The 19,310-nt window shown below is 42.8% G+C and overlaps 6 protein-coding genes across 9 annotated transcripts; 2 read left to right on the top strand and 4 right to left on the bottom strand.

Annotated features, from left to right (window-relative positions):
• Positions 1 to 212: 212 nt before the first annotated feature.
• LOC110861555 lies at positions 213 to 2,032 on the bottom strand. 2 transcript variants are annotated; one of them, XM_035844721.1, is made up of 2 exons: positions 1,778 to 2,032; positions 213 to 1,686 (listed from the first exon to the last, which is right to left on the bottom strand). In XM_035844721.1, the coding sequence occupies exon 2, from the start codon at positions 1,673 to 1,675 to the stop codon at positions 380 to 382; it is 1,296 nt and encodes a 431-aa protein (XP_035700614.1). In that variant the 5' UTR covers positions 1,676 to 1,686; positions 1,778 to 2,032; the 3' UTR covers positions 213 to 379. The 2 variants fall into 2 exon arrangements, with proteins under 2 accessions (XP_035700614.1, XP_021966381.1); XM_022110689.2 differs by having other exon boundaries at positions 213 to 1,675.
• Positions 2,033 to 2,164: 132 nt separating this feature from the next.
• On the bottom strand, positions 2,165 to 6,023 carry LOC110861548 (U3 small nucleolar RNA-associated protein 14 homolog A). 2 transcript variants are annotated; one of them, XM_022110681.2, is made up of 6 exons: positions 5,239 to 6,023; positions 4,953 to 5,097; positions 4,645 to 4,873; positions 4,396 to 4,554; positions 3,820 to 4,308; positions 2,165 to 3,726 (listed from the first exon to the last, which is right to left on the bottom strand). In XM_022110681.2, exons 2-6 carry the CDS (start codon positions 5,075 to 5,077, stop codon positions 2,251 to 2,253), a joined length of 2,478 nt encoding a protein of 825 aa, XP_021966373.1. In that variant the 5' UTR covers positions 5,078 to 5,097; positions 5,239 to 6,023; the 3' UTR covers positions 2,165 to 2,250. The 2 variants fall into 2 exon arrangements, with proteins under 2 accessions (XP_021966373.1, XP_021966372.1); XM_022110680.2 differs by having other exon boundaries at positions 4,953 to 5,088.
• A 144-nt stretch (positions 6,024 to 6,167) lies between these two features.
• On the top strand, positions 6,168 to 8,023 carry LOC110861558 (heterochromatin protein 1). Of its 2 annotated transcripts, none has more exons than XM_022110691.2 (4): positions 6,168 to 6,453; positions 7,031 to 7,167; positions 7,244 to 7,425; positions 7,488 to 8,023. In XM_022110691.2, the coding sequence occupies exons 2-4, from the start codon at positions 7,057 to 7,059 to the stop codon at positions 7,513 to 7,515; spliced, it is 321 nt and encodes a 106-aa protein (XP_021966383.1). In that variant the 5' UTR covers positions 6,168 to 6,453; positions 7,031 to 7,056; the 3' UTR covers positions 7,516 to 8,023. The 2 variants fall into 2 exon arrangements, with proteins under 2 accessions (XP_021966383.1, XP_035700615.1); XM_035844722.1 differs by lacking the exon at positions 6,168 to 6,453 and adding an exon at positions 6,563 to 6,711.
• A 1,583-nt stretch (positions 8,024 to 9,606) lies between these two features.
• Positions 9,607 to 12,268, bottom strand: LOC110861550. The gene is made up of 3 exons (XM_022110684.2): positions 10,883 to 12,268; positions 10,488 to 10,797; positions 9,607 to 10,359 (listed from the first exon to the last, which is right to left on the bottom strand). Exons 1-3 carry the CDS (start codon positions 11,766 to 11,768, stop codon positions 9,993 to 9,995), a joined length of 1,563 nt encoding a protein of 520 aa, XP_021966376.1. The 5' UTR covers positions 11,769 to 12,268; the 3' UTR covers positions 9,607 to 9,992.
• Positions 12,269 to 12,758: 490 nt separating this feature from the next.
• Positions 12,759 to 14,972, top strand: LOC118433118. Its single transcript, XM_035844724.1, has 8 exons — positions 12,759 to 12,884; positions 12,975 to 13,168; positions 13,230 to 13,447; positions 13,527 to 13,639; positions 13,706 to 13,868; positions 13,924 to 14,416; positions 14,492 to 14,579; positions 14,671 to 14,972. The coding sequence occupies exons 1-8, from the start codon at positions 12,827 to 12,829 to the stop codon at positions 14,970 to 14,972; spliced, it is 1,629 nt and encodes a 542-aa protein (XP_035700617.1). The 5' UTR covers positions 12,759 to 12,826.
• Positions 14,973 to 14,974: 2 nt separating this feature from the next.
• Positions 14,975 to 19,094, bottom strand: LOC110861549 (sodium/nucleoside cotransporter 2). Its single transcript, XM_022110682.2, has 13 exons — positions 18,249 to 19,094; positions 17,535 to 17,944; positions 17,373 to 17,465; positions 17,016 to 17,184; positions 16,795 to 16,944; positions 16,655 to 16,726; positions 16,539 to 16,565; positions 16,434 to 16,473; positions 16,321 to 16,343; positions 15,987 to 16,243; positions 15,894 to 15,927; positions 15,680 to 15,814; positions 14,975 to 15,616 (listed from the first exon to the last, which is right to left on the bottom strand). Exons 1-13 carry the CDS (start codon positions 18,318 to 18,320, stop codon positions 15,203 to 15,205), a joined length of 1,896 nt encoding a protein of 631 aa, XP_021966374.1. The 5' UTR covers positions 18,321 to 19,094; the 3' UTR covers positions 14,975 to 15,202.
• Positions 19,095 to 19,310: the final 216 nt, after the last annotated feature.

The following is a 19,310-nucleotide window of genomic DNA, read 5'->3' as shown; positions in this document are numbered from 1 at the left end:
TGCTATTCAAATCCAATGCCACCCATGAAATTACTGTAATCGAAGTAGCTCAAAAGAACAAATCTGTATTAGGTGCAGAGGTACAATGACAACATTTTGCAAAAATGGCGTGGTGTTGTTGTGATGTATAATTCTTCACTATAATTAGGTGCCATTTCCGGAAGCAAACAATCTTGTTGTGAAATTCCACGAGAGCACTATGATAATATTGGCAAATCTCTTGTGTATATTTGGATTTATTATTATGCAGATAACAATTAGTCATCCTCACATAGACAATAATTCTTGACAATTTTAGTACAAAGTACAAAATCTATGGAATGCATGTACATAAATATCGAAATATAGGTGTACACTAATCACTCATTCATCCGCGTAACTAAATGACGTTAAGAGCAGCCGCTTCTTGAAACAAGTCTTTCAACCTCTGATGTGCAATGGGACTCCTCGTGGTCATCGCCCGAATGGAACTTTTATCCCCGAGAGCACCTTCTTCGCCCCCAACCTCCGAGCTCTTATTACCGTTTTTATTTTCTTCCTCCCACTCGGCCTCCACACCAACCATGTCTCCCAACTGAAGTGGAACGGCAAAAGTCATGTGAATCAGGGCGGCCACATGACACGCTCGAAACTCGTCCAGGAGAAAACCCAAACTGAAGTCAACCGGAAGTGGACATGTTAGAGACTTAAGAGTCGTGGAAAATGCATCATAGTACCGCCCGAGCAATGGGTGGAGGTGTACTCGTCTAAATTCCGGGGTGGTGCTGGTGTAGACGAGGTAGGTCAAGTCAGAAAATATATTTCCAACCTGGGCCAACTGGAAATCTATAAACTTGACGGCTTCCGGCACAATTCCAGTGGTGGATTCATACTTGAGCAGTAAGTTATTTGTCCATAAATCGGAATGGATTATCGTTTCGAAATAAGCAGGATTCTTGGTTGCATTCTTCCGTATTTTCCATGCGTCTTCTGGTAGAATTTTACCAATTCTTGCAGCCAGTTCAGGTAAGTCGGACGAAACGAGATCGGCTGCCACTTCAAAGTAGAGCTGGATAAGACCATCGTACATATCTTTGCCATCCTCGTCGGGTGGGAAGAGACCTTTCGTGAGTAAATTAAGGTCAGCGTTCGTGTCCAGTATTTGAGCCCCTTCATGTCTCAAAAAGGCATATCCCGTCGCATGAAACTTTGCCAGCTCTTCCACGATGATGGTCATTTCTGGAAATGTCAGACTACGACGCTTGTCAACCATTTTGAACCCGTCTGGCCTTACGTCTTCCAAAACGAGGTAGTCACTCTTGTCGTCGTTGAACCCTTTGAAGAAGATAGGCAGTGGGGACTTGTAGACGTGGTTACGAGACGAGGCGAAGGCTTGCATTGCTGGAACAACGGTGCGGTATACGGCATGCTCCTTGCGAAAAATTTGTCCCTGGATGATCCAGTCAGGTGGGTTGGCTGGAATTTGTTTGTAGATTAAGTGAACTTCATCCTTCTTCTCTTTGGGCAAGGAGGGGGTGGCCAGTTTTGCTTTAATTGCCGTGACGCTTCCAGCCATGTTATCCCCAGCGGCACAAGCACTCTCGGTTTTCCATGAAGTGACACGAGAGCCGACCAGAAACTCAATGAAGGATTTGTTCGTCAGGTCAAATGAGCTAAACTCAGTCGGGACTTGCATCTGAAAAAAAACTAATATTAAATCTAATAGTCAATACAATCCCCTAATCTAATAGTTAATACACTATGCAAAAAAATCTATACTTGCGTTAAATACCCATACTTTTAAATTTTATTGGAATATATGTCTCCAAAATTGCACGTTTTCCACTTTCCCGATAATTTTACTCCACAAGTATCCACCATGTGCGAAAAGACCTTGAAACTGTCAAAAAATCCGGGTTTTTGTAAGGACTTGGTGCTCATCCGTGCTCATTCACTTGCAAAATGCACGCAATCAGAATCCGTCGACGTCATGTCATGCACAATGTTACTTGGTATGCACTCATTCTCTTGCATTTACTTATTCCACTCTACAGAAAGTGGTAGTGGTGCATGGATGGAAAATATGAGAAGAAATTGATCAAACTGGACTCTGTACTTAAATACGAGTTTTTTTGTTAACCAAATGTTTACACGGACTCAAAAAAATAACTCACATGATCAAAAGTGGACATAAAGATTACGGTTTTATTATGTACCAACTTTTCTAATCTAATCATCATGTCACTTTTCATATGGAAATCTGAAAAATATTTATTTAGACGCTATTTTTTTAACGCGAGCAAGGCGTTTGATAGAAATTGGAACTTTTAGCGATCCACCCTTCATTTTGGGTAGAACGTCCTCGTCCAAGGGCTCAATTATGGCTCCGAGACGTGTGATTACTCTGGGCGCAACCAAATCCTTCGTGGCCTGTTCCGGAAGCCAAGTTCGACCTACGGGTGCTCGGATGGTCTTCTCGTAATCCTTGACACGTTTGAAAGGAAATGGCAGCTCCCGAACCAAATGCTCCTTCACCTTCTCCCCAACCTCTTCGTTCAGAATGACATGAGACAAGGCGGCATCTTTTCTCGGAGGGAGAGGGGCTGCTTTGATGAGGAACCTTTTCCGTTTCTTGGGGTTTGGAACGATCCCCTTTCCACCCCATTCTCCCCACCCGGGAAGACACAGGTCGACATCTTTTGGCTTCAAGGCATCTATTTCCTCCTCCTTTCGGAGTCGGAATTCATCTACGACATCGTCATCTTCAAATGCTTCAGCAATCAATTTTCTTTGATCGTCGTCATCATCATCGTCTTCGCCAGAAGAAGCAGCTTCATTGTTGAGAAAGGCATCAAACTCTACTTTATTCATACCGTTTCCATCAAATTTAGCTTTCTTCCCTCCAGCCTTCTTGGTTATTTTCAAATAGTTGTTGGGATCTATAATAACTTTGCTCGTGTCTTGCTTATCGGGGTTAATCTGTCTTCCTACGCCTCCGTTTACTGAGGTTAAAGCCAGTGATGCGCCTGTTTCTCCGCCAACATTTTCCAATAATTGTTCAGCCGAGTCTACATCCAAATCTCGAATCTCGTCCGCATCCCCCCTCATCATTTCCTTTGATTTATTTTTCGTTCGTTTCGCTGCACGCTTGGATTGTTGCTCGCTCTTCTTTTTCTCTAGTTTTTCTACTTTTGACAACTTTCTGAGTTTTCTAATCGCTTCGTCCTTAATTTTGTCTTCCGCTTCTTCAATCATAATGTCGAGATCTAGTTCAGTAAAATCTGGATCATCATTGTCGTAAACTACGGTTGTTGTAGATGTTGTAGTCTCAGGAACAATTATTTTCTTCTTGGCTTTATTATTTTTCTGCTTTTGTCGTAATTTCTTTTTCTTCTCAGCTTTTCGTTCTTGTGCAGATTTTGCTGCTGAAGACTCGGGGTCAAGACCACTTTTATCCGTTTCATTATCCTCCACTAATAGGTCCTCACTCTCGATATTGTCATTTTGAAACTCATCTCCCAGTTTTTTGACATGTTGCTTATTCTTTATTGTTTGCACTTCTTGTCGCTTTCTCTCCTTATCCTTTTTCTCGTTTATTTCCTCCCAAAGCTTCTTGTACCCAGAATAATACACGTTCAGCTTATCACTGTCTCTAACTTCGGGTCTCAACATCCACGGATTGTCCAAGGAGGACTTTACTAGGTGAGGAATATCACACTCTAAGTCATCGTCATCACTGTCAGATTCCTATATTAAAAAATTGACTCATTTATAGTGACAGAACCAAAAGGAATGCGTAACATGTATGGTTAACTGTTAATAATAAATAGCAAAACTCACCTCAACTTTCTGAGTGAGGTCTTTACTAATTTTCAACTGTTCTGAGAGAGCAATTCTACTATCCTTATTGTACTTTGCCCTCGCTGCATGCATCTTTGCCCACTTTGACGTGTTCCGATGTTTCAAACTCATCCGTTCCTCCACTCTGGATTTATTCAGTTCTTCCAATTTCAACATGGCCCCTTCCGGATCCTTCTTCTGCATCTCCTCAAATTCTTTCAATTGCTTTCGGATTTTCTCCTTTCTCAAGAGCCGATGATACTTTTTGCTCTTGATTTTATTCTGACGCTTCGCCTTCGCCATTTTGTACGACTGTTGAGCCCGAAGTCGTGCCATTTCACTGTGCATGTTCAACGCTTCCTCCACGGAAAGTGCATACGCTTCTGCGTCTGATGGCCCTTTGGGTTTTTCAAGCTCTGCCTTCTTCTGTTTCACGTACTCTTCTCCGTACAAGACGCGGGCCATTTCTTCTTCCAGCGGTGTCATTGGCTAATTGACAATGGTTTTGTAAATTAAATTAAATTGACGCATTTAGCACAAATTTTGTAAATCTATTTCGTCGTGTACTAAACTTACAATCGAGTCAGCAACACGTTCAGTTGAGCTGAGTTTGAGGGCTTTCTTGCCAGCATTGAGAGGATAAACAAGTTGATCGGCGACACGATTATGATATACAATTGGGTTGAATCGACTCAGATCTCGTTTCGCATTCTCATACAATACTGTACGTTTTGCCTACAGAATTATAAAACAAACTAAGTAAAGTGTTCATAGATTCTATTTAAATAAATGCACATTCAGTTAGATCAACAACAATCCAATTACTTTGAGTGCTTGTGGTTTTTCGAGAGGGGTCTCTAATGTTTTTAACGACTTGAGTGATGGAGCCTTGACCAACTTGGATACTTTATCCACCGTCTTTTCTTCTCCACTCTGCTTCACCGATTCCAACAACTTGTTCAGGGATGACCCAGGACCAGAACGTCTCTTGACAGCGACAAATTCCTCCACATCCTTCACCGCTTCGTGTCGGATTGCTCCACGTCCTTTTTTTCTACAAAAGAGACAGGTGTCAAATTGATAGAATTATCCATTAACGTAAGCTCAATATATTGCTATCTGAATTAATTTACTTGATGTCAAAGATCTTGTGAACAGAGTTGATGAGGTTGGACTTATCTCTGAAATCGCCCTCATCTTTTAGTAGTCCGTCTTCATCATACAGTCCATCGTCCTCCGCAAATTCGTCGTCCGACATTGTTCTCAAACCTAGTAAAACTAACATATTGAATATTGATTATAGTGTAATTTGCAATTTTATAATTTCAGGATGTGTAAGTCACTGTAAGTTACACATCCTGACATCATGTGTTATTGTATAATTTACATAATGAATGTACAAAACAAAAAAAAGCTTACCGGTTATATTCTAATTCCTAGCAAAGCCTGTAACGATGAGAAGCAAGTTTTTAAAGTCGTCGGTATTTTTAATTTCAGGGTTTGAAATTAATATGACTCAAAAATTTAGTTGGGAATTGTGCACATGGTAGAAAACGGGTGTCGAACTTCTTCTTGCCGCCAGTCATCGTTTCTATTCACCCAGAGGAGTATGTAGTTGATGCAATTTTTTGCATGCACAAATATTATCATGCAAATTATAGGATTTTGACACGATTTTGAAGACAAATTCATGGATTCTGAGATTTTTTATTTAATCAGGCGTGGATATTTTGTGAGTGCAATCCGAATCGTAGAATCGGGGTCAACGTAGTCAGATGTTAATCAAAAAGTGCATATCTCCACCCACATATTTCCACTTACATACAACTTACCCATCTACTACCAATGACCAAGGTTAAAAATCAAGTGCATGGTAACTTTTCAAGTTTTGCACGTCCAGATTTTTACATGTGCATTGAATATGCATTCGGACACTTGTATATTCCCTTCTTCGTATTTATAATTAATAATTAATAATTATTAATGATGAAATTATCCAGGAGAGAAGGAAAAGCATGATGTGCAAAACGGTAAGATTTGCAGAGAGACGTATCAGGAAACATTGACAAGATGCACAATTCACTTTTGTTAGCATTTCCTATATTCCTTTATGTTGAATGTTGTATTTGGGACAGGACGATGTTATATTCCGGCTCGGCACGAAAATCTCATCTCGTCGTGCTGTATTGATTTCTTGCTCTCGTCGGCGTCATGCCGTAGTATCTCGCTCCTGTATTTACTAATATTATCATTACGCCGTGTGCAGTGTGCTAACATGCAGCCGCACTTACCGAGGTGTTACTATATACTGAAAATGCCGAAGATTATTATAGCGAACTGCATAGTTTGGCCAGTGGATGCAAATTGCAGAGCTTGGAGGAGTTAAAAAAGAAAAACACGAGTATTTACGTGTGCAGATACTCAAGGTCACAACGTCTGCTGTGGATTAGGAAATTTGTACATTTTACTTATTCGTGCAGCCTCAGTTCCACACAACGAAAGATACTCTTGTGTCAACTGCAACTGTATAAATAAATATTGTGAATTGTGCGGATTTGGACTTCAAAGGATCTATGGGATTTGGATAATAATAATAATATTGCGCTATTGTAAATGTTCCATCCACATTAAAAAGTAAGCCTTGTATATTTTAATATTTGCTTGCTGCCTACTAAAATTTGTTTACACTTCTGCAAATCTATTATTATGCATGAGCAGCATACCTTTCATTTCACTTCACAAGTTGTGCATTTCATTCTCGGGTTGTTTATAATGTGGGTAAAATAATCGAAGCCATCGAAGCCTGGTTGAACTTAAAACCTTAAAAGTAGAACCTAAAACTTCAAACCGTACTTGTTTCACATTTATCACATTTCTAATCACATTTCTAAAGTGAGTGGGAGCGGCAGAACTTTATTCTAATCTGTCCAGTCTATCCATCACTTAAACACCGCGTCCCAATTAGTCACATGCATTTGACATCCAAATGGATTTACAATTTGGGTCAATTTCATCTCTATGTGCTTCTCTATGAATTTCACACGTAGTTTCACCCGTTCACAAGTAGCCTAATGTATGTGGTTGCCGGTCTTGTTCCCCCAAATCAGTTAAAAAATTATAAATACAGGATGCGAATAAGTAACACAGTATTGGGGACTTGGGGATGTAAACAATACATTGCACAATTAATTTAAAATGGTTTGCGTTACAGATTGGAACCTACGTTAGTCAGTAAAAATGTGTCCCCCTGTCCTGGACCCCGGTTGCGCCCGATGTATTAATTGGCGAACACATTCGCCCACGAAGCCTCGACCCCCCACGACCTCGCGTAATAATTCTGCATCTCAGGTACTCAATAAGCAAAGAAAGATTAGGATGAAACTTGTTCGTACTATGCACAATGAGCTTGATGAACTATTTCCAGAATGGATATTCGAACGGGTTTGAGGAAGGGTTGGAGGTGGAGGCGATTTTGGGTGCCCGAGATTCTGATTCGGGCATCTTTTACCTCATCAAATGGAAGGAACGTGAGGACTTGGAGCTTATGCCTGCCCTTCTCACATTCTTCCACGTCCCCGCCCTCGTCATCCACTTCTACGCCGACAGGTTTCCTCCCCATCACCTCTTTCAATATTAATTTAATTACTAAATATTAATAATCACTCTAGAATCTCGTGGATTTCTGCTGACAGTTGATCTGTGAGTACCAGTGAATGATGCTGCGTTTTAATAATTGAACAAGGACGCCACCTCAACATGATACCTATTTTGTGTTACTAATTAATTATTTTTAAGGAGGCATACATACAGAGAAAAAGTTAATCAATTGCTATATAATTACTCTCATCAAAAATGAAATCTCAAAACCCCAAATGATAACCTAGTGTTAATTAATTAATTAGGTAGGAATGGACTGAGGAAAAAGTGAACATGCAACTAATCACACATGGTCTGATATTTTGGTACTGAGACAGTTTGTATTATACATTAATTTACATTACTCTTAAATGTTAGACTTATTTAGCCCAATTTTTTAATGCTACTTCCGGTATTAAGTAGTGTGCTGGTGGAGGAACTAGATATTTGTCAATTTAATAATATGTTACACTGCCATCCCTTAAGAACTATGTAAGGCTGACCCTTCCTAGTGGATAATATAGTGAGAATATGTATGAAATAAAAAGAAACAGAATGACAATTACAATAGTGTGCTAATGAGTGATTTATGCAATAATTGTCTATCCTGTCACTTTATCCTGTCCGCCAAAAGCAGACCCTGAGAAGGCAAGAAGAAGGGTGGTACATGGCCTGTCTAAAGTGGCCACCTCTGTAGCGGTAGACGCCGTAGAGAAGGAGCAGGAGGGGCACATGAGCGACCATGATGATCAACGAGATGACCAGAAAAGAGAGGCCTCCGCCGTTGTCTATCGTATCCGTCAGTGGTGGAGGGGATGAGGTGTCGTCAACAGTGGTCAAATTATCTGTCGTGGTAGATTTGGATAAAGGGTCCTCACTTTGGGAAGACGGGCATCGCGAACGCCACTGGTTGTGACATGTCTTGGAGATACATTCCTCGTCTCTGTACTTCTTACTCTGGATCTGGTCGTCACAAATGTTCGGAATTATCGTGGCGTTGCAGGGCAGATATTTACATTCTTCTGCAATTTTAGAATTTGTATGTACATATACCTTACGAGTGCTTACTGCACAAATGAAAGTGCTGTCCTTACCCTGTTGAGTGGAGGCAAGATGAGATATTGTTGCTAGTACGATTAAACTTCATTGGTACACTTTTGGCGACGACCGTCATAGCGTCCAGCAGACTTAAAACTACTACTGCACGAAATAAAATGCTACGCTTCCACAACTTCCCCATACTGTCCAAATATCTTAAATTTTTATGTATCTACTTTACAGAGTTAATCACGAAATTCAGTCGGAAACTAGTTCCTTGATAGAAGAACAAGAGGAATTGTAGGCAAAAGTGAATATTTTGATGATATGCAAACGTTTAGTTTTCAGACTTGCCTCACTCGTACGTATCAGCCATACTCCACATTACATTTGAATAATGGCACTGTTCAGTAAAAGTATTCTAATCCTAGGATAAATAGTACTTTAGCTTCGTTCGATTGGCTTATCGAAATCACAATACTATCAATTTAACAATTAAAAGTTTCGATAACTCAAAAATCGGAATGATCATGACCTGAACAAGATTAAGTGGACAAGTGGAGTGAATTGTATTATTTATAAATATGGAATTACACACACTCCACGAAAACATGCTTGTCTTGGAACACAGTGTCTTATATTTTATTCTTAATAAAAAATAGTTGTATTTTGAATAAAACACCTAATAAGTTAATCACTTGTCTTGGAATCTTGTGACGAGATGTAGGCCCTACATTGTAGGGACAAAGCTTACTACTTCAAATGTCCAGCCAGCATGGCACATATTCCAACCTGAAATAATAGCTCTCACAAAACAGTAGGATTTACAAACTAGAAACAAACCTTTACCGTTTAGGCCGGATATATATCCATCAAAACGATAAGCGCCTATCCACCTTATCACAGTTTATAAAGTTAGTGATTACTAATATCTATATGAATTAATCAATGTCGAGGAGGAAGTTGACAAACCCAATCATGTATTCATTTCATTGCCAAATATGCAGTGTAATAAATTTCGAGCAATTTCACAGTTACTTTACACAACGTAAAGAACAACAAGATAAGGTGCTGATGAGAGATAAGGTGTTGCGCCGACGGACGTGCAATGAATTCCGGGATTTCATATCCATAAATTACATAGTTTATTCATATATATAGTTTGTAATAACTCTCATGCATAATATCTCAAACATTATAACTCTCGCGTCATACACTCTGTCGTAATAATAATAAATACGATATGATAAAACATGTGCCACTCCCGTACTAAAAGTTATCCCGAACCAATGTCATGGCTGCGTGGTGTGTCGTGCCGTATTTGTTAACTAAATATAGCTTCGAATTCATCTCTTACAATTTCATGTCAAAATCTAATCGTACACTACATTAAAAGCTATATTACTCAAGTATTTTAGTATTTTCAATAATAATGCTGAAGAATGGAAAACTTTACACATTTTTTACACTATGTACATATTACACACGATTCTTTCCTCTCAGACGCGATCATTGTGCTCGGGAATGAAGGCGTAGGACTCGGTCCCCCTCCGCTTGAACACGATGCAGCCCACGCTCCCCAACATCACCGAAGCGCAAATTGCAATGAGGACGATCATCGTGAAACCTGACATGGCCGGTCGGACGAGCATCTTGTTGCAAAAATGGCCCGCTTTGCAGGAACATTTTGCCGTGAAGGGGTGACACGTTGCGGACGCTCCTAGGCTGGCCTGACACTCTTGGTCCATTTGGCAAACGTCCCCAAGTTTCCTCTCCTCCACGCACTTGTCCTCAAACTCAATCACTCTCTTCGCACCCAGACCCAAGGCTGTCCTGCACTCGCAGAACCCCGTCACTTGTGAGCACCTGGAGATACATACATTTCAATAAATACTCTCATTCCTCAGCAAATGTAGTGTTTTTATATTTCATGAATTATTTACACATTGCGTGATAGCATTTTAAGCTACGAGGCGGACATATATAGTTCTCACCTGGAGAGGGGGCCTAGCGCCTCATCTGCCGAACACTGGTCGTCGTTGAAACAAGGGGACGACGTTCCCTGGGTGGCGTAAGGGAGGCAGGCCCGCCTCTCTTCATCCCAGACGTGGAAGGGTGCACAGGCGCAGAAGCCAGAGTTGGACGTCTTGTCAGTCTGGCACCAGGCAGGACCGGAAATGAAGGGGTCGCACTCCGCGTGGTCCGAACACTCGAAACCAATTTCTCTCCAGATTTGACATTTTCCGTTAAGCTGGATGGTTTTCCTTGTGGGTTTCCTGTCCAAGGTATCGTGACATTCGCAGCCTGAACGAAAAAAGGCACAAATAAACACCAATCAAGCACGTACAGTGTGCCGACGTCAATCTAGATACTTATTTAATAAACCTACTGCTTTTAGCCTTGTTGCAAATTGACAGTGGCCCCAAACTCGAGCTTGTGCAATTTGTATCCTCCACACAATGAACCGCTAATGCCTCGTCCTCCTCACTCTCGTCCTCGTCATCAGGATGAACTTGCCAAGACCCTTCATCGTCGTCGTCATCATCATCCCATAAACCTGAATTTTCGTCATCATCATCATGGTTTGGTCCGACGACGTCTTTCTCTTTCTCTTCTGGTGGTGACATTTTCTTTGCTTCTTTTGCCGTTTCACCATCAGTCTCTGCCTTGCTCACTGCTGCGTCTTGCTTCTGGGGGATTGCGTTCTCGTTCTCATCCGCAGACGCATCCTCATCAATTTTTTTCTTGAGCTCGTTATTACTACTGGAAATTTCGTCAGCTTTTTCGCCTGACTCGGCCTCCTCATCGGAAGCGTCGTCATCTTCATCTTCATCTTCATCTTCATCACCCTCACTCTTCAACCCCATTTCAGTATTATTTTCTGGAAGTTCCCACTTGCTCTCGTCTTCCGGCCAGACCTTGGTCCCATTGTTCCCGTCCTCGTCGTTCTCTCCAGATTCAGTTACATAGCTCGAGTCATCCTCGTCCTCATCCTCATCGCCCTCGTACTCTGACAATTCTTCCGAGTTTCCAGCCACACACTTGACCCCTGCGTCATCCAGGACGAACCCTTTCTCAAAATTGCAGTGGCACTGCAACTCGACACACGCGAGGTGGCTTTTGTCGTCACAAACACTGTTTTCCCCACAGTTGACGCCGAGACCGACGATTTCAATGTCTGCCCCTCCTCCTCCGGTGGCATCCCCCTCGCCGCGTCCCACACTCGCCAGCACACCCACTCCCAGCACAACCACAAACAACCAAGTCGTCCTCATACTTTTTTCTTCAGGCAGAATCGTTTATGCAGATATTTTTCACAGGATATTGTTCAACAGGTTTCAGAGATTGGATGGACGGGTAGATTGGATTTTTAGTCATTCGATGACAGAATGGGATGAGTTGAGATAAGAGCAATTATTGATAACAATTCTTCCCAACGACTAAGAGCGCATCGGATTTATGACTATTTATTCCACCAGCGGCAGATAACCAATTATTATCCAGTCATTTATGTACACACGTAGTCACATTTACTCCAGTGTTCACTTATGCACATAATGTATGATCTCCTCAAATAAATGGTCCTTTTGTTAGAGGAAGAAGACAAACAACGTGGTGGGTGATAAGGCCTAAAGTGCTGCATGGACAAAACTATATGAGCATATGTACATGCACATATTCGCGCATGTATACGAGTCTGGCTGACTTGGTTTGCTTGGTGGTCTGGTCATGGAACAACTCGACGCAAAAAATCAGAGGTGATAATAAAACATTTCCATTTTAAATACAAATATCGTTTGCTATGCAGATAGGCAGAGAGCTCGTTTATTAGCCATGCAGATTGAAAGAGATATCGAGCTGCTCAAAGGTGAGATATTTGCACATTCGTAGCGTAGAAATCCGCATCATCATGCTGGATGACATCAGACAGGGAATCAATGACAATGCTTGAGAGATGTCAAGTCAAGCCGGACTCGACGAAGATCGATGTTGCACAGGCAGTATTGGTTACCTTGCAAAAAACGGCCCAAGATGTTTTGCTATACCAAACGTATTTTAAATTGTAAATTCCTGAAAACTATTGTATTTGATTCTCAGAGGTAACTTTACCCAGCCAGCTAATTTGGATTGATAGCATTTTAGGATTTCCCCAACTACCTCATCTCATGCATTGGCTTCACGCGTCACTAAAGTTTTCATAACTTATGATTTTTACACGTTTTGTGTCACCATAATAACCCTTCTACTGCCCACAAGTTGTTGGTACTCATTTTTCCCTCAATCGCCCCATAATTTCAAGTTTGATTCTAACATCTCCCTTCTCCGGCGGAATATGTACTCCACGCGACCCCTGACTCGTGAGGATCTCGCCCTCCTCCCAAGCTTCGCCAGTAGTTACAAAATAAATAAAAAAGTCATTAATTTTTTCAACTAATTCGAATTTGTACTTAATTACTGCGTCGTCTATTTGTATGCTACAGAAGCGTTCGGTTGTGGATGTGATGATGCAACCAGTACGCACGTCTCCGTAAGTCCACCCAACCTCCAATTCAGGCACGACCAGAGGTCAAGTTACTTGGCAAAGGTGTCCGTCTGGAACAAGCGTCGCGACTACGTGGAAGTCCATCTGGAGAAACTCAATGCCCCGAACATATTCCATGCCTTTTGCAATAAAGTATCACGATTGTCCTCCGTTCGGCCGTGCTCATTCGTAATATTGTCCTTGTCATGTATAGAAAGGTGCTTATGGCGGAAGCCAAGTCGACGTTTGGGTCAAATGCACTCCTGGCCTGCGGAAATTGGCATTTGACTGTCTGCGAATTCGTGTGACCACGATTAACTCAGACCCACGAGAGGTCCAAGTCTTGTCCGTCCCTCTCCAACTCTGTCCAGGCTTCTCGTGGTTTTCCATGCCAAAAGTGGTCGCGATGCCGTCGATATCTGTGGGAAATGTGTAATTCTGCCACTCTTATTAACAATGTCACTTGCTCGTCAATAAATTGACTTACGAAATCGACGCATTTCTTGCGCAGGGCTGAAGTCTCCCTCACATTCCCACAAGTCCCAGAACCAGAAAAGTTTTTTGTGGCCGTGCGCTCCTCGAAGCCACACTTGTCCGAATCTCTCACGATTACTCCGCTGTCAGGTCATGTCCAAGATCATGCCTAAACTAAGAGCACGCTTCTCAATGGTGACAATTACGTAATTCTAGGCGTGCTGGGCAGTGACTTTGACGCCGTGTCCGAGCTCGTAATTCGGTACAAGCCAACCGACTACACCACTCTCGTTCACGTCGTCCAACTCCACTTTCCAGGCGTGGATGCAGTTCCGCATGAAATCGTCATATTTGCTCGAGCCATCCCAGGCATCGAAAGGTTGGGAAATCTTAGACAGTTTTGCACTTGAAAATTAGCATATTTTTTTCGCCAGTGAAAGAATTAAACGTGAGACGACCATCCTTCAAAATTTCATGGCCATGGAGCAATCGAGCAAAGCTGCCACGGAGAGGAAAAGGTTGCCCGAGCCCAAGTTGAGATTTAAGCCTGCGCCACCAGCACCACCGTCGTCTGGGGGGGATGAGGAGGAGGAGGAAGAGACCGATTCTCCTCAACCGAAAACCTGCTCCACAGTCAAAAACGGGGACGATCTCACCACGCCGGCCGGAGTAATGCGATTTCTGCTACGAAAGGGTGCTCGAAGTCATGAAAATGCGAAAACGGTGGAACTAACGACGCCTCAAGAAGAGAAAGTTCACTCTCAGCCGGACTCTAAAAACGAGTTCCACACTACTGAAAAAATGCGACACAAACATGGACACAGCCCACTGCACCATTCACACGCTCCCCTTGATGAGGACCCCACTCAAAACAGGGACAAGTTTGCAGAGAAAAGTGTTCACAGTCATCATCGTGATCAACACGAGGTTTGCGTCACTTCCAAAACCTATTAAATACATTCCATGTCGGTTTACAAAACTTAATTTTCTGTCAATTTGCAGAAAGAAGCCGGAGTGAACGAGGAGGACGAGGAAGACGTGCCTCGAACCAGAGGGAAGGGGACAAAGCAAAAAAGTCTTCATCGTCTGGGTAATAAAACTCATCTTCATTCAATCATGAAACTATCCTTGAAATCATAACTTCTAACTGATCACTCGTTCTCTCATCTTCCGGGGTCAAGGAAAACTCAGCAAGCCCAACCTCAACGAAGGTCTATTCGTAGACGATGAAGGTCGCAAAGAGACGCACAATTCGTCCAAAATCGGTCAGAAGCGATCGAAATCGGTCAAACAGTCCAAGGAAACTCGTGACGAGGAGGAAGTGGAAGAAGAGCAGGTTGTTCACCATAACCTTTCCGGACACGACTCAAGTGACCCCAGCACTCCACGGCATAATCACAAGGTCGGAGGTCACCACCACGCCACGGATGCATTATTCGTATCGCCGGACCATGACGCAGCCTATAACTCGTCAACGGAATGAAATTTTGTCTCCCAACTTTTATTTTATTAGAATCTCATCCATAAATTGATGCATGTGCAGAGAGTTCATTCCAGGAATTATCATGCACACATTACAAAAATAAATATGTAATGACTAAATATAAATATCTGGTTCCACACCAACATGGTTGCTCACTTTACTGCTGCAGTTGAAAAAAGTATTCCTTTTCCATCGGTAGGAACTGGTTTAATTTCATGTAATATCAAGTTTTAAATGATCAGCGAGCTCGTGGTGGCAAACGTGGGGAGCGTGGACGTCACGGCGTCTTCCTCGTCGAAGGACATGAGGGTTCCAGCCACGCAGGCGTTGATCAAACTCGCCGTGGCCCCGGCGAACAGGGCTCTCCAAACAATGTCAGCCAAGTCTGGGCGACGCGAGGGTGCGATTGCCCCAAGTCCTCCCAACTGAATCCCCATCGAGCTAAAATTCGCAAATCCGCACAACGCGTACTCTGCGAGACGCCGACTTCTGACGGATATGTTTTTCAATGCTTGAAGCTCCTTGTACGCCACAAACTCATTGACGACAATTTTTAGTCCCAGCACTTTCGCAACGTCGTTCGCTTCAGAAGGGTCAACTCCGATGCAGAGTGCGACAGGGATGAATATTTTACCCAGCAGCCACTACATTTAAATAAATACTCAGCTAATGACATTCTTAATTTTGTAGCAAATTGTCTCTCTCACCTCAAAACTCATGTCTTCCAATCCAACCAACACTCCGAACCAGCCGATGATTGCATTCAGCATGGCGATGAAACTCACAAAGGCTAAAATGTTGGCTAAAATGTTCCACACCAAGGTCACGGCCTCCGCTGCACCCTATGAAATTAAGACATGATTGCTTAAGATCTATTTAATGATGCCTAATAAATGCTAGAAATCTAGTTTGGAGTTATACCTTTGCCGCTGCGTCCAAAGCATTTCCCTCCGTTCTGAAAAAGAATTATTGTCATAAATGATGAATATTTTCTTAATTTTTCATGGCACTCACTTTGTGTCCACATTTTTCATCTGCTGGTGGGTCGTTTTTGACACTTCGATCTCGGGATACATGAGCTTGGAGAGGGCGAGTGCGCAAGGGGCCGCCATCACCGAGGCTGACAGGAGCGACTCTGCTTTCACGCCGAAAGAAATGTACGCTGCCATCACAGTCCCAGCAATGGTGGCAAACCCACCCGTCATCACCGCGTGCAACTCAGATTTAGTTAAGTCTTCCATGAAAGGTTTGATCAGCAAGGGTGCCTCGGTCTGTGCGTCCGTGTAGCAAAATTATACCAATGCGCTCATTAATTTGCATTAACGCGAGATTGCTTTGCAGTAAGTACCTGTCCCAAGAAAATGTTTGCCGCTGCAAAAAAATGAGGTATTACCCGATGAGTCATTTTCTACAGACAATTTCGTTGGCATGAATTTCTCATAGATTGCGAAGCTTCCATACCTGCGTTCATACTTTCTGCTGCGGACGTCCCCACGAGGATCTGAAATTATCCAAAACATGGTTCAAGCCCCATTTCAATTAAGAAATACCAAACTGTTACTGCACCTGAAGAAGCCAGCCCACTTTTCTCACCTGAAGAAAATTACGGTACATTAATTATAAATTTCTAAAAACCAAACCTGCCGTATGGCGTCACATGTTGCGGAATTATTAGCACTCACCACCCACAACATGGCCCCGATGTGATACAACAGTTGGACCACGAAACTGAAGAAGAATATCACAGAAAGGCTCTGGAATTTACAAATTTCACCATCAGTCATCACACGTTAACCGCATAGATATTCAAGTGGCAACTCACCGTGAATGCAAAGGTGGTGGGGACAAGGATCCACTCCAACCCTGGGAGCAAATCAGGAACATTGCTCCCGTAAATGGTCATGTTACCCGAAGCTGTGAAATCATAGATGAACGCTGACCCACTGTCAGCGAACGAGAGGAACGCTGTAACCTGTCCGCCGTAGAATCAATTCAAATTGAAGTAATTTGAATCATTATGTTTAATTTAACTGTTCATTTAACCTTCCTGCTAATACACTCTAAGAAGTTGCGACCTCCGTCCCAGCGAAGGACGGCGAGTGCGAAGACGAACTGCAAGGCCAGACCTGCAATCACCTGTCGCCACTGGACATCGCCTGGGTGCTTGGACAGGATGAGAGTGAGAAGGAGGAGGACCAAGGCCCCACACGCGCTAACCAATACATAGCAGAATTTTACAACCAGTTTCCCAAATTCATGTGCATCAAATCTTTGAAGGACCGAGAACAACTTTGCCTTTGAAAGTTTACTACGGATTGTGCATTTTCTCGTTTACATCAGGACCCGTTAATTTAGCAGAAATTTGACGTGATATTCTATCGATAGTGTCGATATACTTACCTAACCAACCGTCTGGGCTCCCCCCACGTGTCCCACACGATAAAGGTGACCAGTACCGCCACCGCCAGCAGTCCCACGACCGCACCAAACCATCTGTTCACACACAAAGGAAGTGTTTCAAAATGTGTTTCAGTTTCCCCTCAGCTCGAGAACTGTACTCACTTTATTGCGAAGAGGGTTTTGAGCATGCGCCCCATGGGAATCAGCACAGCCTTGTTGATCGCTTTTCCGAAGATCCCTTTCAGCACAATGTAGTAGAACAGGCTCCACCAAATGATGGCGGTGAGGATGATAAGGAAGCCCAGCCCGTCGCACCATTCCATCGGTTGGTCGTGTCGAGTTCCGTACGCCACGGCCGTAGCGACGTAGCCATTGTAGGCCACAAAGAGACCCAACAGGACCACGTTTTTTACTAGCTTTTTGTGTTTCTGTATCAAGTCTCCAACCGCGGTGCGACCCCCTTCGATCACTTTGGAGAGAATGTTCCCTTTGCGCCGAGTTCGGCCAGGGAGGTCGCCATTCGTCAGGGCTGGGGACTCGAGTGGACTATGGTTTAGACCCTTATTCCCATCCTGCGTAAGTAGAAGTGAGTTTGCAACTTGTAAGCGTGTGTCACCCATCCGTTCGAACGAATTATATGCATTTTCTGTAATGCATGACAATCAGCCAGGTGAAAATCAGACCCGTGTCTCAAATTCCCGAGTCCCAAGTTTCTTCTCAATTTCGTTTAACAGGAATATTGTGAGGCTTGTGGTTTATTATATTGACATTTATTATTGATACTAAAAATGTAATACGTCATCTAAATCGTCGTTCATTCTGCTTACAACTCAGATTGGTACATTATCAAATCGAGTAAAAAATTATTTAACACACCTGCTCGGACATTTCAAAGCCTGGATTCTGCAGCCCGTTGTTCTTTCCATCTCGAAAAGCAGGGCTCTCCATTTTGACCAGCACTCACAGCAACGTGTCTACCAAACAACTAAACGCAATCCTTGTCGCAATTTCCAAATCACTTAATACGGCGACCAGTACGATACGCAACTATTTGGCACCAATAATTTCCCTCGGATGCAGGCATACACACCGCAGTAGAAAAATCATCAAGGAATGACACCCAAAGATTAAAGATGGGATCGTGTCACGAATTTCAATGAGTTTGATCCATGTAATGTAATGATGATGATGACGACTGAATGAAGTCGATGAGGAGACGGATACTTGCATAACCCGACAGTTCACACCCCTCGCTTCGTGTTGAAATCATATAACTCAATCCAAATTCAGACATCTGACTGTATTGTTATCCAGCCGAGAATGTTATCGTGTTCCACGGGCAAACATTCTCAGCAGCAGAAGCACTTCAAATTTCACTCATTTGGGATGAAACCTTGTTTCTTCTGATGATGGGACGGCTGGCTTCTGTTTCACCGTGTCAATAATGTCCCCCACCCGTACCGACTTATCATGCCAATTAATTATACGACATGCAATAGATAACCTGGTCTCTTTAAATGGCTGCACACCCACCACGATCACTATTACATAAACTATTGTTTTATACTTAATCACACTTCACGAACACAATGAATGACGCAATTGATCCAGGAAAGATACTCGGATTTGAAAGAATGGGAGCGATTTAATGCAACTTGAGCTTTGGAACCACACCAACGTCCCATTCAACCTCCTCCTCCGGGCGCAGCTGCAACAATGGCTGCAAACCGTGGTGATGAGAGACAATTCGCATGCCGAAACCAGTTCGACATCATGGAAAACATGCGACCATTCTCATCCTTATTTGCTATTTTTATTTAATAGCATTCTATTCTCTCTGACCCACTTTTGAGACATCGTTGCTCATACAAACACAATCGTTGTATTGTAAAACAGAGCCAATTGTTGTTCTCGTGTAGTATGTATGCTGTATGGAGA

This window comes from Folsomia candida, unplaced genomic scaffold (genome assembly GCF_002217175.1).
Source record: "Folsomia candida strain VU population unplaced genomic scaffold, ASM221717v1 Fcan01_Sc042, whole genome shotgun sequence".
NCBI classification, from domain to species: domain Eukaryota; kingdom Metazoa; phylum Arthropoda; class Collembola; order Entomobryomorpha; family Isotomidae; genus Folsomia; species Folsomia candida.
This window is presented reverse-complemented; position numbering and strand designations above follow the sequence as displayed.

Bases quoted from the DNA above. Each gene is read 5' to 3' on its own strand.
- LOC110861550 (XM_022110684.2), bottom strand. From the start codon at position 11,768: ATGAGGACGACTTGGTTGTTTGTGGTTGTGCTGGGAGTGGGTGTGCTG. The intron at 10,798-10,882 runs GTAGGTTTATTA...TTTTTCGTTCAG, and splicing joins TTGCAACAAGGCTAAAAGCA to GCTGCGAATGTCACGATACC. The intron at 10,360-10,487 runs GTGAGAACTATA...ATGTATCTCCAG, and splicing joins GCGCTAGGCCCCCTCTCCAG to GTGCTCACAAGTGACGGGGT.
- LOC110861555 (XM_035844721.1), bottom strand. From the start codon at position 1,675: ATGCAAGTCCCGACTGAGTTTAGCTCATTTGACCTGACGAACAAATCC.
- LOC110861558 (XM_022110691.2), top strand. From the start codon at position 7,057: ATGTGTCCCCCTGTCCTGGACCCCGGTTGCGCCCGATGTATTAATTGG. The intron at 7,168-7,243 runs GTACTCAATAAG...AACTATTTCCAG, and splicing joins GTAATAATTCTGCATCTCAG to AATGGATATTCGAACGGGTT. The intron at 7,426-7,487 runs GTTTCCTCCCCA...TAATCACTCTAG, and splicing joins ATCCACTTCTACGCCGACAG to AATCTCGTGGATTTCTGCTG.
- LOC110861548 (XM_022110681.2), bottom strand. From the start codon at position 5,077: ATGTCGGACGACGAATTTGCGGAGGACGATGGACTGTATGATGAAGAC. The intron at 4,555-4,644 runs GTAATTGGATTG...ATAATTCTGTAG, and splicing joins AAAAACCACAAGCACTCAAA to GCAAAACGTACAGTATTGTA. The intron at 4,309-4,395 runs GTAAGTTTAGTA...ATTGTCAATTAG, and splicing joins AACGTGTTGCTGACTCGATT to CCAATGACACCGCTGGAAGA.
- LOC110861549 (XM_022110682.2), bottom strand. From the start codon at position 18,320: ATGGAGAGCCCTGCTTTTCGAGATGGAAAGAACAACGGGCTGCAGAAT. The intron at 16,945-17,015 runs GTTAAATGAACA...TACGGCGGACAG, and splicing joins TAGAGTGTATTAGCAGGAAG to GTTACAGCGTTCCTCTCGTT. The intron at 15,928-15,986 runs GTGAGTGCCATG...ATTCTTTTTCAG, and splicing joins ATGAAAAATGTGGACACAAA to AACGGAGGGAAATGCTTTGG.
- LOC118433118 (XM_035844724.1), top strand. From the start codon at position 12,827: ATGTACTCCACGCGACCCCTGACTCGTGAGGATCTCGCCCTCCTCCCA. The intron at 13,169-13,229 runs GTATCACGATTG...TGTCATGTATAG, and splicing joins TCCATGCCTTTTGCAATAAA to AAAGGTGCTTATGGCGGAAG. The intron at 13,869-13,923 runs GTTGGGAAATCT...TTTTTTCGCCAG, and splicing joins GCCATCCCAGGCATCGAAAG to TGAAAGAATTAAACGTGAGA.